Source organism: Sinohyriopsis cumingii, chromosome 9 (genome assembly GCF_028554795.1).
Source record: "Sinohyriopsis cumingii isolate HCF-2022 chromosome 9, ASM2855479v2, whole genome shotgun sequence".
Taxonomy (NCBI): domain Eukaryota; kingdom Metazoa; phylum Mollusca; class Bivalvia; order Unionida; family Unionidae; genus Sinohyriopsis; species Sinohyriopsis cumingii.
Genome location: NC_142969.1, coordinates 24,879,152 through 24,892,897, shown reverse-complemented (window position 1 = coordinate 24,892,897; position 13,746 = coordinate 24,879,152). Strand labels below are relative to the sequence as shown.

General features: G+C 33.9%; 1 protein-coding gene across 3 annotated transcripts in view; it reads left to right on the top strand.

Moving 5' to 3' along the window:
- Nucleotides 1-13,746, top strand: part of LOC149791410 (signal transducer and activator of transcription 5A-like) — a 119,783-nt gene that overhangs the window by 46,773 nt on the left and 59,264 nt on the right. For all 3 annotated transcript variants that reach the window (XM_089969948.1, XM_089969949.1, XM_089969947.1), the window contains exons 9-11: nucleotides 1,164-1,302; nucleotides 8,491-8,529; nucleotides 10,993-11,070. In XM_089969948.1, the coding sequence (XP_089826074.1) occupies nucleotides 1,164-1,302; nucleotides 8,491-8,529; nucleotides 10,993-11,070 (256 nt within the window). The remainder of the gene's footprint in view (nucleotides 1-1,163; nucleotides 1,303-8,490; nucleotides 8,530-10,992; nucleotides 11,071-13,746) is intronic.

Sequence of the window (13,746 nt, the reverse complement as noted above, 5' to 3'; positions counted from 1 at the left end):
ACAGTACAAAAATGTCAACATTCATGTTTTCCAATGCCAATTCTGATGGAAGTTTTGAAGGATTTGAAAGTGATGATATTGATTTTAACCAGATTCAAGATGAAGAATTGGACATTAGTATAAGTCCTGTTTCGACACCTGACATTTCAGATTTATCTGAAATGCGAGACAATCAAATCTGGTCAGAACACATGAGACTGGTAAATGTGGACGACTTTACAGCAGTTTCAGGGCCAGCATTTATTTTAGAAGAAAATGCAAGGGAGATAGATTTCTTTTTACGTGCTTCAGGCAATATCATAAAAAATTGCCAAATCTGCAATAAAATAGTGGACACATTGGTGTGCAAAATAGTGGTGAGAAAAGTAATCTAATATACATTTTAAACACATAACATCGAGATATATTTTTTTAATTATAAATATGTGAATATAAACATTGATTCCTGTGGATTATATGTACTTGGTGAAAATGAGTGGCACAAAACATTGGTAAGTGTTTAAAATTTTATTTTACATTAAATTACATAGTTTGCATGGGACAAAATTGATACAGAAAATGTAGACAGCATGTAAATAACTCAAGAAGTTCTCACTCGGGCAGCTATTATGATGCTCTGGAGTTCAGCCTACAAACTGCTGCTAGAAGGCAGGCTGCTAATCAGGCTTAGTAGCCAGGGCAGCAAGTACTTGCAGAAAGTAAAGAGTTAAAAAAAAGTAATGATCTTATGTTGAATTCCTGGATATTTTTTTTGGCCAGTGGAGCATCATTCCTTCAGAGGGACTCTTATTATCAAACCCAGTTTGTAGACATATCCAAAGAATACCTTAATTGATGCCAGATCAGTAACTTGAGTATTTAACATATAGATTCAAGGAAACTTGGTATATGGGTGTACCAGTTGGCAATATCTGAGGATTGGTCTTTCATATTTGTATCAAGTTCAGAGTTTTAAGGCCATGAGAAAGATTTTTTTTACTAAACTTATATCTTGTTAACAAATATTTAAAAAATATCTTTGTTGCAAATTTGATATGTTGGAATAAAAGGAGGAAAGAAACAGATTTAGTATAAATTCCTGGAAGTATTTATAGGTTATTACAATACTAGTTTCTTTGAAGGACTCTTGTTGCAAACATTTTGACTACATGTACCTTTTACAGTGAAATCCAAGCCAGAGAACTGATCCAGAAATGCTTGAAAGCATGTGATTTACGAAACTCAGGACAAATTCTCAACAATTCAGGCACCATGGAATATCAAAGAGCACTGGGTCATTTTAGTATTTCTTTTACCAAAATGGTAAGTATTTTTTATTTTTCAAATAAATCTCGCTGGAAAAAAGAAGAATCTGGGATCATTTTTTTGCCCCATCGTGTCCATTTTGAAAGCATTATCACTAGTCCTTAGAAATGGATAGTCCTATCAGTATTGAGTTTTCACTAATATACTTTTTATGATATGTAGATGGTCCTACATAAAAAAAGTGCCAATCTGGCTTCCGTCATGAAAATCATATTATCAGTATTCTCTGGAATGGATGGTTGTATTAACATGGGGTTTTCAGTACAATATGTAGATGGTAAATGAAAACTGCAGTTTTGACCTCCAGCATGGTTATCATGGTAGTCAGCTTTGAAAATCGTCATGGCTACTTCTCTAAATAAGGTTGTGTCAACATGAGATTTTCACTGAAAGACAACTTATGATATATTTAATTTACCTTAAATGAAAAAGGTGCCGATTTGACTTCCAACATAGCTACCGTCATGAAATCTTTTTATTGCTACTCTTCTTGAATGAATGCTTGTACTGATGTGGAGTTTTCATTAAAGCACTTCTTGCTTTCTGTTTAGAGCCTGTTTGAAAATGGTACCAATCCTTTAATTATCTTTAAAACCCTCTTACAGCTGTTACTTTCTGACTGGATGTTGTATTGATGAGGGGTTTCCACTGAAATATTTCCTGTGATATGCAATTGGTCCAAAATGAAAATGGTGCTAGTCTGACCTCTCAGAATGGCTGATATAGTGTCTGTCATTAAAATCTTAAGTCTTCTCCAAGCTGATAATGTATCAGCTTACAGTATATAGGTGATCCCATTTTGAAAATCTTGTTATTTCTTTTCTAATACTTACTGACTGGATGGTACTATGAACATGGGTGTTCACTTAAGTATTATCTTGCTGTGTTTAGTTTTATCCTTTATTAAAATGACATCAATCTAACCACCAGATTGGCTTCCTTGGTGGCCATCTTTAAAATCTTGTTATGTCTGTTTCTCCTGAATAAATGGTTGTATCAGCATCTAGATTTTGCCATGCAGACTATAAACAGTTTATAGCTGAATCTGAATGGAAATGGTTTTGATCTAAAAACCAACATGGCAATAATAATGGCTGTGTCAAAAGCCTAATTGTCACAATGGTAATCAAATGGTTGCATTCACATCTAATGTTTTCACTAAAAGACGTATTTCATTATGTAACTGAACCATAACGAAACTGATGCAGATTTGTTTACTTCACTGAACTTGTGAACACAATGTACATGTTAGTATGAAATTTGATTAAATTTGTATCTCATTATTTTCAGTAAACAAGTTGATAGTCTGAGCACTCCAATGTTAATTTAAATTTGTATCTCATTATTTTCAGTAAACAAGTTGCTAGTCTGAGCACTCCAATGTTAATTTAAGGGTCAATAATCATTACTTATCTGTAATGGCATGTGATCATAATAACACAAACAAAATATTTTGATCATAGTTTGTCAACATATCTGAAGAATTCCTTGAATGATGCTAGCCTGTTCCTATATCATGATCAATTTCAGGGCTCAATTTTAGTTTTATATGTCTAAAAGTGTGTTTGCTTTGGTGTTTTTTGAAAAACCTGTTGAAATGTTAAAGGATGCATTTAAAACACTACCTATTCCAGATTGTTTTCTTTTTCTTTTGAGGACCGTCAATGATCATTGCTATCTGTCACCATCTCATTTTCCATCCTGCCAATTCAGCTATGTTGGCAAATCCATCCATAACTGTTAGCAAGCAGAGGTTGCCATGAACCAGCCAGCTGCTCCTGGACAGTGACCTGTAGCTGCCCTTCTTACCAACTGCCCAGCTGGTCATTCCAGTGCCAATTAAGTTGATGGGTAAAGTCTTGATAGTGTAATCAGTGGGCAGATACCACAATACCCGCAGAACAAAGCTGACTCTTTGTTACCTTGTGTTGTGACGTACATGGACATTGAAGCTTATGGAGTTTACTTTGATAGTGGCAGTTGAGTAAATTTAGTTTATTTTGGCACTGCTGGCCAATAGCCCCCTACTGCTGTCCATAAGTCTGGCCTAAAGGTCAAGGCCTTGGTAGATGCAGATGATAATTTTAAGTGCTCTCCTTCCATCTGATGTCTCTGTCATTGAAGGTTAAGGAAATGTCCTACTGTCTATGAGATCCAATCAAAGACTTTGATTGCATGGCTTTCTTAGAGAGCCAGTTGGCAATGTCCTTCTGATGGGGCTGTACCCACTTAGACACCTTCCATACAGAGGTCCCAAGCTTTGATAAAGATATCATGGCAGTAAACATGACCATCCCCCAGTTTTATTCATTACAGTTTGGTTCACTGCTGCTGTGCAGCATTATTATTGAGATTGTTTAGTAGCAGCAGCACAAGAGCTGCCTCTTAAGCTCTTCTTATCCCATTCTTCATTCTTTAATTGGTCATCATTCTCAGTTGCATTGAATAGATACATTTAGGCAGGAGATAAAGAATCCAGCCAAGTGTTATCTGTTTTTTTTTTCATGATCAAACTTTAGGTGGCCTCAAAAAACCTAATAAAAGGGAGGGGAAGCTTGGTTTCTCCTTTCCCATGTCAGACATTAACTACTGCCACCATCCTGCCTTTGGACACCAGGTTTCTTCATTGTTGGTAGGCTTGGGTACACTTTTTTTCCACAAAACAAATGAGTGATCAGAGTTGCTTAGAAGGGACTTGATATTTCGTTCACCAGTTCTTCTTCCCCTCTCAACTGAAGTCCTGAACTGACCCAAGAAGTCAGATATTCTACAGAAGGAAATATGCTCTTTGCTGTCCAAGGAAGCAGTATAAGATAGTTCACAGGCTGAACTCTTTCTGGTTGTAATCCAGATTTTTCTATGTACCGAAAACTGGTGGAAAGCTCTTAATGGTTATGGACCTGAGTTGTGTCAGCAGATATGTAACTGCACCTAGGTTCATAATGGAGATGGCATAGTTGGTAAGGTTTTCAGTTAAGAAGGGTGAGTTTGCAGTCAGTCACAATCTGACTGACACATTCTTTCATATCCTTGCCAATCTATATACATTGCTTTGTGTTCCAAGGAACCATACCATATATCAGTTTTATGCGCTATTAGGACTCAACCTTGGCCCATGGGCCTTCTGAAGACACATGGCTGCATCATCCAACTTATCAGATTGATCTTGTCCAGAGCAACTGCATTGTATCTTGATGAGATCCTTCAGAAAGAAATGGCAAGTTAATTCTATTGCAGGGCATAAACAGCCTTCTTTTTTCTTTAGCTTTGATTTCGTGTGCACAGGGAGTTATGTCTATTGCATTTTTTGTAAGTTTTTTTAAAACTTTTTTTATTTCATTATATGCTATTGTAATGTAACATTGTATGTTTGACTTAACCTTGTGCAAATCAAATTTATTTTCTACTTGATCAGAATTATTGATTTTTTTAAATTTTATTCTGTAAACAACTAATACATAGCTAAAATATGTTCAGTGTATATTTGTTTATTATCAGGATCATTATTAATAGAAGTAAATATGTTTATTTGAGTCTGGATCTAGGATATTTTAATTCTCCTTCAATTTACCTGGTGTGCCTAATATTGTCCATGTTATATATTATAATTTTAGTAATATACTTTCTAATAATAACTAATATTTTATTTTGTAAAATTAAGAATTTTCTAGAAGGTTATTTTCCATTAGGTAATGTGTCTTTGTTAGAAAATGTTAATGAGGTCAAGTAGAGGACTATATAATCTTGTCCCTGGAAAGATTATTCATTTGTGCTTAAGATCTAACATAATCAATTTTTGTATTATTATTGTGTTCAGTAGTTAATTTGGGCTGGAATTTATTTCTTCAGATCATTCAAGTGAATTTTCTCTGGAAACACAGAGTGCTCATTAAAAAATAATATTCTTGGACAGAGACATTCACTGGGATTTATAGTGAATTCAAACCTGGAATTATATTACTGAATTAAAGCAAAAGACTGTTGGTACAACAACACAATACAGGCCACCACAGGCATATCTGAACAATACCTTCAGCATTGGACTCAATTTGGATTCCTACTAAAGTTTATTCAGACCCTTAAATTATTAGGACTTGTGTCTGTAATTCTAGGATTATTTTGGGATTTAATTCACAATTCTGTAAATTCTTATTTTCATTTTCACTTTATATTCTAGGGAAAAAAATTATTTGTTGAATTTTACGAAACATGTTGCTTTTCACTCTTTTCTGTTACTTATTTTCTGTTACTTATTTTAAGAGCATAGACTTGTAACAATGGAGAAGTCAGATTTACTCACTCCCAGCACTTCTTCAATTTAGGTATGGAATTATTTATGCGTCACCTTCTTTCCAAGTATATTACACCAATCTTCAAGATTTCAAAATCAGTTACGAAGGGAGTGGATTTTAGCAAGTTAATTTTGTAAGTTCTTTGTTTACTCAGTATGGCTGCAGACCTGGTACACCTTGGCTACCTGTTCCAGCAGTTCCTACAGATGATTCTCTTCACCCGATGTCACCACTTTTATATGCACTTGGATCATTGGACTTTGATTTTGACAAAGATTAAACATTGTCTGTGTCGGTGACTTAAGTTAAATTGTCTGATGGTAGGAATATCTCTGGAAAATCCTCAGCTAGTGATTACAGTTTGCAATTATGTTAGTGTATGCAGTTAAAGGAGGTCCAGCTGCTGCCCCATTTGACTATGGTCATTGGCAATTATGGGACAGAAGAGAGGCCCCTTCATATCAACATTCCAGAAATGAAGTCCAAAATCAATGCCTTTCATGCTTGTAAGGATCATCTTCGTGAAAGAGTAACCTTCATAATGTCCGACAACTTAGTGGTGATGACCTACCATCTCAAAAGGGTGGTATGGGATGGATGGTGGGGGTCAAATAACTTGACCACAGTGACCTGGTCTGGAACATTCTGCACCAGGTCTATCATCCCAGATCTCTCAGCACAAGATTATGTTCCAGACCAGACACACCCTGACAGGTTCATTGTCCTGGCTGATTTGTTAAAGAGGGATCAGATACTTCATACAGAGTGGTCCCTTCACCCATCATGTTTATCTGCACACTTTGGGCTAGATCTTTCTGCGATGGGGTTGGAATTATAAACTGCCCACCTTTGCCTCACATCCAGAAGCCAAGGCTGTGGATGCTCTGTCACTTATTTTAGAAACAGGTTTTGAGGCTGTGCCTTATCTCCAGCTGTTCTGATACTGAGAATAATTAAGAAGATGAGGTGTCAGACCAGCAAAGGGTTTCTGATATGGAAACAATCTTCAGTCACTGATCTGCTCAATCTAGTGATGTGCCACATATCCTTTGGTTGTACTACCAGTCAGTAGAAGAGTGGTTTTATCCGTGAGACAATGATACAAGTTATATCCTGTCCAAAGGGTTAACATTGGTAGAAACTGGATCCTTATGCATGTCTTCCTCTGTTGTCTATTATCCTAAAGTAAATGTGATTGGGTATTTAATACAGAAAGTACATTTTAGTAATAGATTATGTTTCTCCCCTAATACTTACCTGATCACATTAAGATGAAGCCCTCCGTCACATCCATGCAAATATGTGCATGCTCAGTTGTGATTCACTCAAGCTTAACCTGATGAATATCCATTATATTTGTGGTGGCAAAGGAAGGTAATTATAATGGTGTCTTGGAACAGTTTCTTCCTTTAGATGCTGTTTTCATTGTCTATATGATTTATAGATGGAAAGACTAAACAATTTTGGCTTTCTAGAAGGGCTGGATTCAAAAGGTAATGAAAGTAATCCTTAATGATAATGTCATTGGGCTAAGTTTTCTCGCAAAACATAATTTTTGAAGAAGAAAAATACTATCATGAACATCTGTCAGAAATTGGGTTGGGGAAAATAGATAAAATTCTGTTCCCTTAGATAATGTGAAAGGCTGACTTTTACCTTTTAAAAATTGAAGAAATTATTTATTAGATATTATGTATTATATATGACATCTTGCAGTATTTGCAGCCTTTTTTGCACATGTTAATCTTTTCATTTCTATCATTTTTTTGATACAACAGAGCATATGCTATAAAATTATCCATCTGTTCCCAATATCACATCTACACAAGAACTTGAGTTCTCAACCATTTGTAGTTGCCAAACTTTATAAATAGTTTGCATTTAGAATTATGAAAAAGCCTATCAGTTTTCAGTTAAAAGTTGAATGGTAACAATAATTTTAATTTTATATCACAGATGTGGACCAAACTTTGTGGATGGCTTGCACTGGGAATATAGAAGCCTACTGATTTTGGGGCAAAAGTCTCTGTGACTGAAAGAAGAAAAAACATTATTGAACTTGGTTCTATTTCACAGACCTCATAAATGTTGTGGATGGGTTGAACTTAGAGTATGGTATAAGCCTGTTAAATTTGTGGTCAAAAGGCCAAATGTCAAGCTCACTGTGGCTGTGAAACAAAAAATGATTTTGTCACAAATATTTCATTTAATGACCATGTACCTTCATTAGAGCTTTGGGATGGTTTACATGTGGGGTAAGAAGGAATCCTATCAAATTTGAGATCAAAAGGTTGAAGGTCAAGGTAACTGACTAAAAGAAGATAAATGGCTCTTTGCATGATAACTTTTATTCTGAACCGCATATATTGATGGAGGTTTTTGGAGGTTTTGCATATGAGGAAAGGAAGAGATCTGTTGATTTTCAAGTAAAAAGGTAGAACATCAAGGTCAGTCTGATTAAAAGAAAAATGAGTTGTGCACAGTACTTTTCAAGTAAGTTCCTTGACCAAACTTTGTTCATGGCTTGCACATAAGGTAATAAAGAAAGATTTTTGAGTTTAAAATCAGAGGTCAAGATAATAGTGGGTCTGATGACAGAAATGTTTTCTTCACAGTAAATTTAAGCTCATTGCAACCATTTCAGATGATAATCTCCTGCATTCTCATGCTCCACTAGTGCCAACATAGAGGATTATTAAACACAGAGTGGACTTATAGTTTATCATTCACAGCACTTATGTTTTTCAAACTTAATAATTATTGGAGTTGTATTCTCTCCTTTTGTCATAGTTGAAAATAATTTGTTTTACTATTCATTAATATTTGTGCTAATTTTTGTTTAAAAAAAAGAAAAAGGTTTTATTTTTATTTTTTGTTAAATCTTTTATTTTAGAAACTGACAAAAATCAGCAGGAAGAGAGAAAGTTCTGAGGTAAGTTAAATTGGTTGGTTTAATTTCCACATTTTATGAACAAAAACGTGAGTGTCAGACTTGGAATATGGATTTATATCATCAAAGTCTTGGTAGAACCCAATGGATGTTAATTTGGTGACCTTGCTTCTGATTAAAAAACTTTGTTACCATTCTGGAGGCCATATTTCTGATTTGATTTTGATCAAAATTGGGATACACTGCTGTCGGGCATTTCTGCGCACCTAAGGTTTTCATTTCCAATACTGAAGCAAAATGCTTAACGAATTCGAGTGATTGACAAAAATAAAATACAGCAATGCTTACCATTTGAAATGATGCAATCGTCACCAGAATATTCTGTTCAAAATAATATTCATTTTGGACACAGAGGATACCACCCCCCTGTTTTCCTGACTTGCGATATGTTGGCCTATTCTGCGCATAGCTTTGGAAATATGTAAGGTTTATCCATTGGTCTTCAGAAATGAATTATATTACTTTGGACTGTTTCTGTCAGCAGTTCAATCGAGCAATTAGGTCAGGTTTATAGCTAGTTTTACAAAATTCTACATATAAATCCCAATAAATGGCAAGAGATATTAAGCAAACTAAACTGATCTTGTAAAAAAGTTAGTAAAGTTCAACATTTTATGAAAAATAAGCTATTACATGGAAGAGAAACAACAATGAATAGGATGTAATGTGATTACAACGTCTTGTTGATGGGGAAAAATTACTACAGAATTTAAAAACAGACAATATGCCGGGGAATTTGTTGATAATTTATGTTCTAGCAGCAAGTAGAGACGTTGGGTAGCATACGATTTTGTACGTGTGGGACAACTTCTTGCAAAATTGGAAACTTGGATTAAAATACAGTTTTGTTTTAAGGTACACATTTCCATCTTTTATATAATGTATTTATTTGTATGATTCTAAAAGATGCATAGTAAATAAAATTTTCTGGGTTACAGGTTGAAGAAGGTCATGGAGTGGGTCTTCACGTTGCCATTTAGAAATAATATTTTTATGTGCATTTCGAGTCTCACTGTGGGATAGTTTTGTATACTTTATGAATATCACTTTTCTTAATTAATGTACGATTGTTCTTTCTGGATGCAAAATGGATTTTTGACCCCAAATAGCACGTGATACAATGTTTACAGAAATGACATATCGTTGCGCAGAATTACCCGACACGTAGAATTGGCCAACATGGCGGTATATGTATATCATTAAGATCTAGGATGAATTTGATAATGAGTGAGATCTATATATGCTAACGATGTAATCTTGCATGTAAATGGCTGAGTTTGTTATCATTCCAGGCTGTATGTCTCATATTTCGATCAAAGTGGGAATATATGCTTTTATTATATGCTCATTTTTTTCTCCGTTAACTTTACATTGTCAGAATCTTTCATATAAATGGCTGATTTTGTTATCACTCAGGCTGTGTACATCTGATCATCTGATCATATTTTGATCAAAGTGGGAATATATGCTCATATGATTAAGATTTAGGAGAATTTGATGATGAGCAAGATCTATGCATGCTAATAAGGTGAATTTGATGATGAGCAAGATCTATGCATGCTAATAAGGTGATCTTTCATCTCACTGGTTGGCAGCTTTTCATGGATTTCTGTGAATTTATGTACATATAGTGCTCATCTTCTAAAGATTGACAAATCTTTGTGCTCCCTTGATTTTTCTAAGAGTTATTGTCCCTTTTGACATCTGGATGCAATTTGTGACAGAAATCAGCAGTGTTTCATTAAGAGGTTGGTACAGAACAACAGATAACTGATGACTTTACCTTTCTATCACTGTCAGACTGAAAGCATAAAAATGATGGCATATATGATGACTCTGTTTTATAAGTCATTAAAACCCCACAAAAACCAAGATGAAACAGAAAGTGAAACTTCCAATCTTGCAGAACCAATGAAGAAAAACATTCAGACACTTTCAAGAAATTGTTTGCAAACTGAAATTTTGTACAGACTTATAATAATGATGTTGGAAGGATATAAAATTGTAGACTGTATTAGTAGGGGATAATGATTGGAGGCATCAGAAAAGATAATATTAAAGTTTAGGAAAAAAGTTTTTTTTATTTGGCTTTCCATGAAGATGTAAAATCTGCAGTATACATGATATCTCATTTTATTATGTGGTTGACCCATTATGATCACACGATTTACACACTTTTTCAAATAAAAGATGCTCATTGTTCTTTTTTTCTCACCTCTTGCTGAAACACTACCATGATTTGTCATAGCAGGAATATTGCAGTGTTTAACACAAAGTACAAAGTAAAAAGAGAGTGTAAGCTAAATGGATTTAATATATATATATATATATATATATATATATATATATATATATATATATATATATATATATATATATATATATATATATACATAATATATTATTATCAAGTGTGGTCTAAATTTTTCCATTCCTTCTTTGTAGAAAGCACCAGAAGAGAAGTTCTGTATTTTGTACCAGGCACATTTCAGTATTGGGCAGGACCTAGACTTCCATGTTCATGTAAGTTCATGGTTCCTCAGTATGACATGGACTCTTGTATGCCACAGGTATGGTCATGGATCCCAGATGAATGTAGTTTTTATATTAATCTAGCCCAGTATAAGGTGTCCACTCCAGACCTGAGATCCACGATAACCAAAATAATAAAATTCCCAAATCAAGTTAGGAATTATTTCAAAGAAATTTTAATACTCTGAAACTTTGCACTGGAATAGTATTCCAGTAGGGAAAAAAAATGTTCACTCTCTATCCAGTGACTTCAGAGATGTAGTTAAATGGAAATGAAAAAAAGTATATGTATTCATAAATGCATCAGGGCATTATTAAATACACTACCTATATATTTGGCACTAATTGCATATTGCATGCATATTGGCTATGTGATTTGCCATGTATGAATAAGTGTCCATGTGAGGGAAAGAAAGGAAAGAATGAGAATATATTGTTGTATATACTATGCTATGTATATCATGTATGCATATATATATATATATATATATATATATATATATATATATATATATATATATATCTTTGTATATAAATATGTATCTTTGTATAAGGACCTCACAGTAGATTAGTTCTTCAGCTAATTGTGTTACCCTCTTTAAATACCATCATAATTATTTCTCACGTACAACTCATTATAATTTTATGGCTTCCCATAATGGCATTACAGTGAGGGACCAAAGTATGACCTGTCTTGTGAAATATTCTCAGTTAAAATCCCACAATCCACTTGGTCATCAAATGCTTTTGATTCTTGTGTTGAATACAGTGCTCCTTGTCTTTGAGTAATTAACAAATGTTGGAAGTGATTGCTGGTGCTTAAATAAAATAGTGAAAAAGTTCTATAATATTTGTTTAAGCAGTAAAGGACACAACATTAAACTAGCGCTGGGAATCAGATAAGAATTCATGAAGGATCAAAAGTTTCATCCAGCTGATTGACGATTGATTAATAATTGGCTAATTTGTCATCAGAAATTAATATTAAAAAGGGGGCTGTTTTTTCAAATAGTGAGGTCTAAAATGGGAATGATGTGAGATTTCAGGCAAAATCTATTATAGACATCGTAAATTAGTAATTTCACTTAAGTGACAGATGCTTGACCAACTGTTTGATCAGAACAGCCGTACATTTAAGATCTTAAAAAAGTGAAAAGTGTGCACCTTTTTAAACATTTTTCTTTATAAATTGACTTTTTTTTAAGATGGCCAACCTCTGAAAATCATAAACATTATTCCAGCTGGTTTCAGTAATTTTCACATGTAGGTGAAAACATTGTATATTACATCACTGCTTTTTGTTGTTCTTGATTCAATTCACAACCAAACAAGATTCCTTGTTTCAAAAACTAGGGACATTTAGTTCGTTAAATAACTGTCAACATCAAGACTAGATTCTTTGTTTGTTCTTTTAGTAAAATATTGATGCCATTTCTCAGACACTCTTGTGGCATGAAATGGTATGTTAATAGTTCATGATGATTTGTAACTACAGCCTATCAGTGAAAACTAGTTCATGGCATAGTTCATGGTTTGCGGTCCAGCTATGGCCATAGACAATTTTATTGTTTCTTTGTTTCATTATTTGTACTTTCTTGCAGTCCAGCTATGGCCATAGACAATTTTATTGTTTCTTTGTTTCATTATTTGTACTTTCTTGCAGTCCAGCTATGGCCATAGACAATTTTATTGTTTCTTTGTTTCATTATTTGTACTTTCTTGCAGTCCAGCTATGGCCATAGACAATTTTATTGTTTCTTTGTTTCATTATTTGTACTTTCTTGCAGTCCAGCTATGGCCATAGACAATTTTATTGTTTCTTTGTTTCATTATTTGTACTTTCTTGCAGTCCAGCTATGGCCATAGACAATTTTATTGTTTCTTTGTTTCATTATTTGTACTTTCTTGCTTATAGATAATTTTGTATCAGGAACATGAAACTAAATGAGCGGAGGCATCTTGACAAATACTATATCCTCAGCACAAGTTAGTCCTAAATGAAAATGGTGCCAATCTGACCTTCAATGTGGCTGTTATTTTGGTCACCTTGAAAATGTTATTATAATTATTATTATTATTATTTTCTTAAGGAAAGATTTTATTTATTATGTAAATTTACAAGTCTTATTAGTCCCTCTCTCAGTTGAAGGCCCCTCATACTACCTGCAGCATACCTAAATACCTGTGTTGTGTAGGTACAAGTCAGTTTGTAGTGTCCAAAGACAAATAATATGCTGGGACATGACAGTAATGAACTAAACGATGACTTAAAATGATCTATTTCATTACTGTCAGAAGTGAAATTTACATTGACAAGTAGTATTTGGACAGATCAGTTGTAGATTGGGTAATATGAAAAATTTTATGCTGTGGTATTTCTGGACATACCATGAAATGTACCATGGTATCCCACATTTACATAGGAACAAACACTTTAGTTTTCTGTGGCAGGGTATTTTGATTTTGATTGTTAATTTCTGACTCTCGGGTAGCTGGAGAAAAAGTATCTAGCTCTGATTCATAGCAAAATAACACCATATTATGTATATCACATTATTTGAAAAATAATTGTTGAAATAATAGAAACTAAAACATCTCACCTTGAAAGAAAGTCACAGCCTCCCTCTCATTGAAAATAAAATGGTTATTATTTTGTTAGTCGATGAA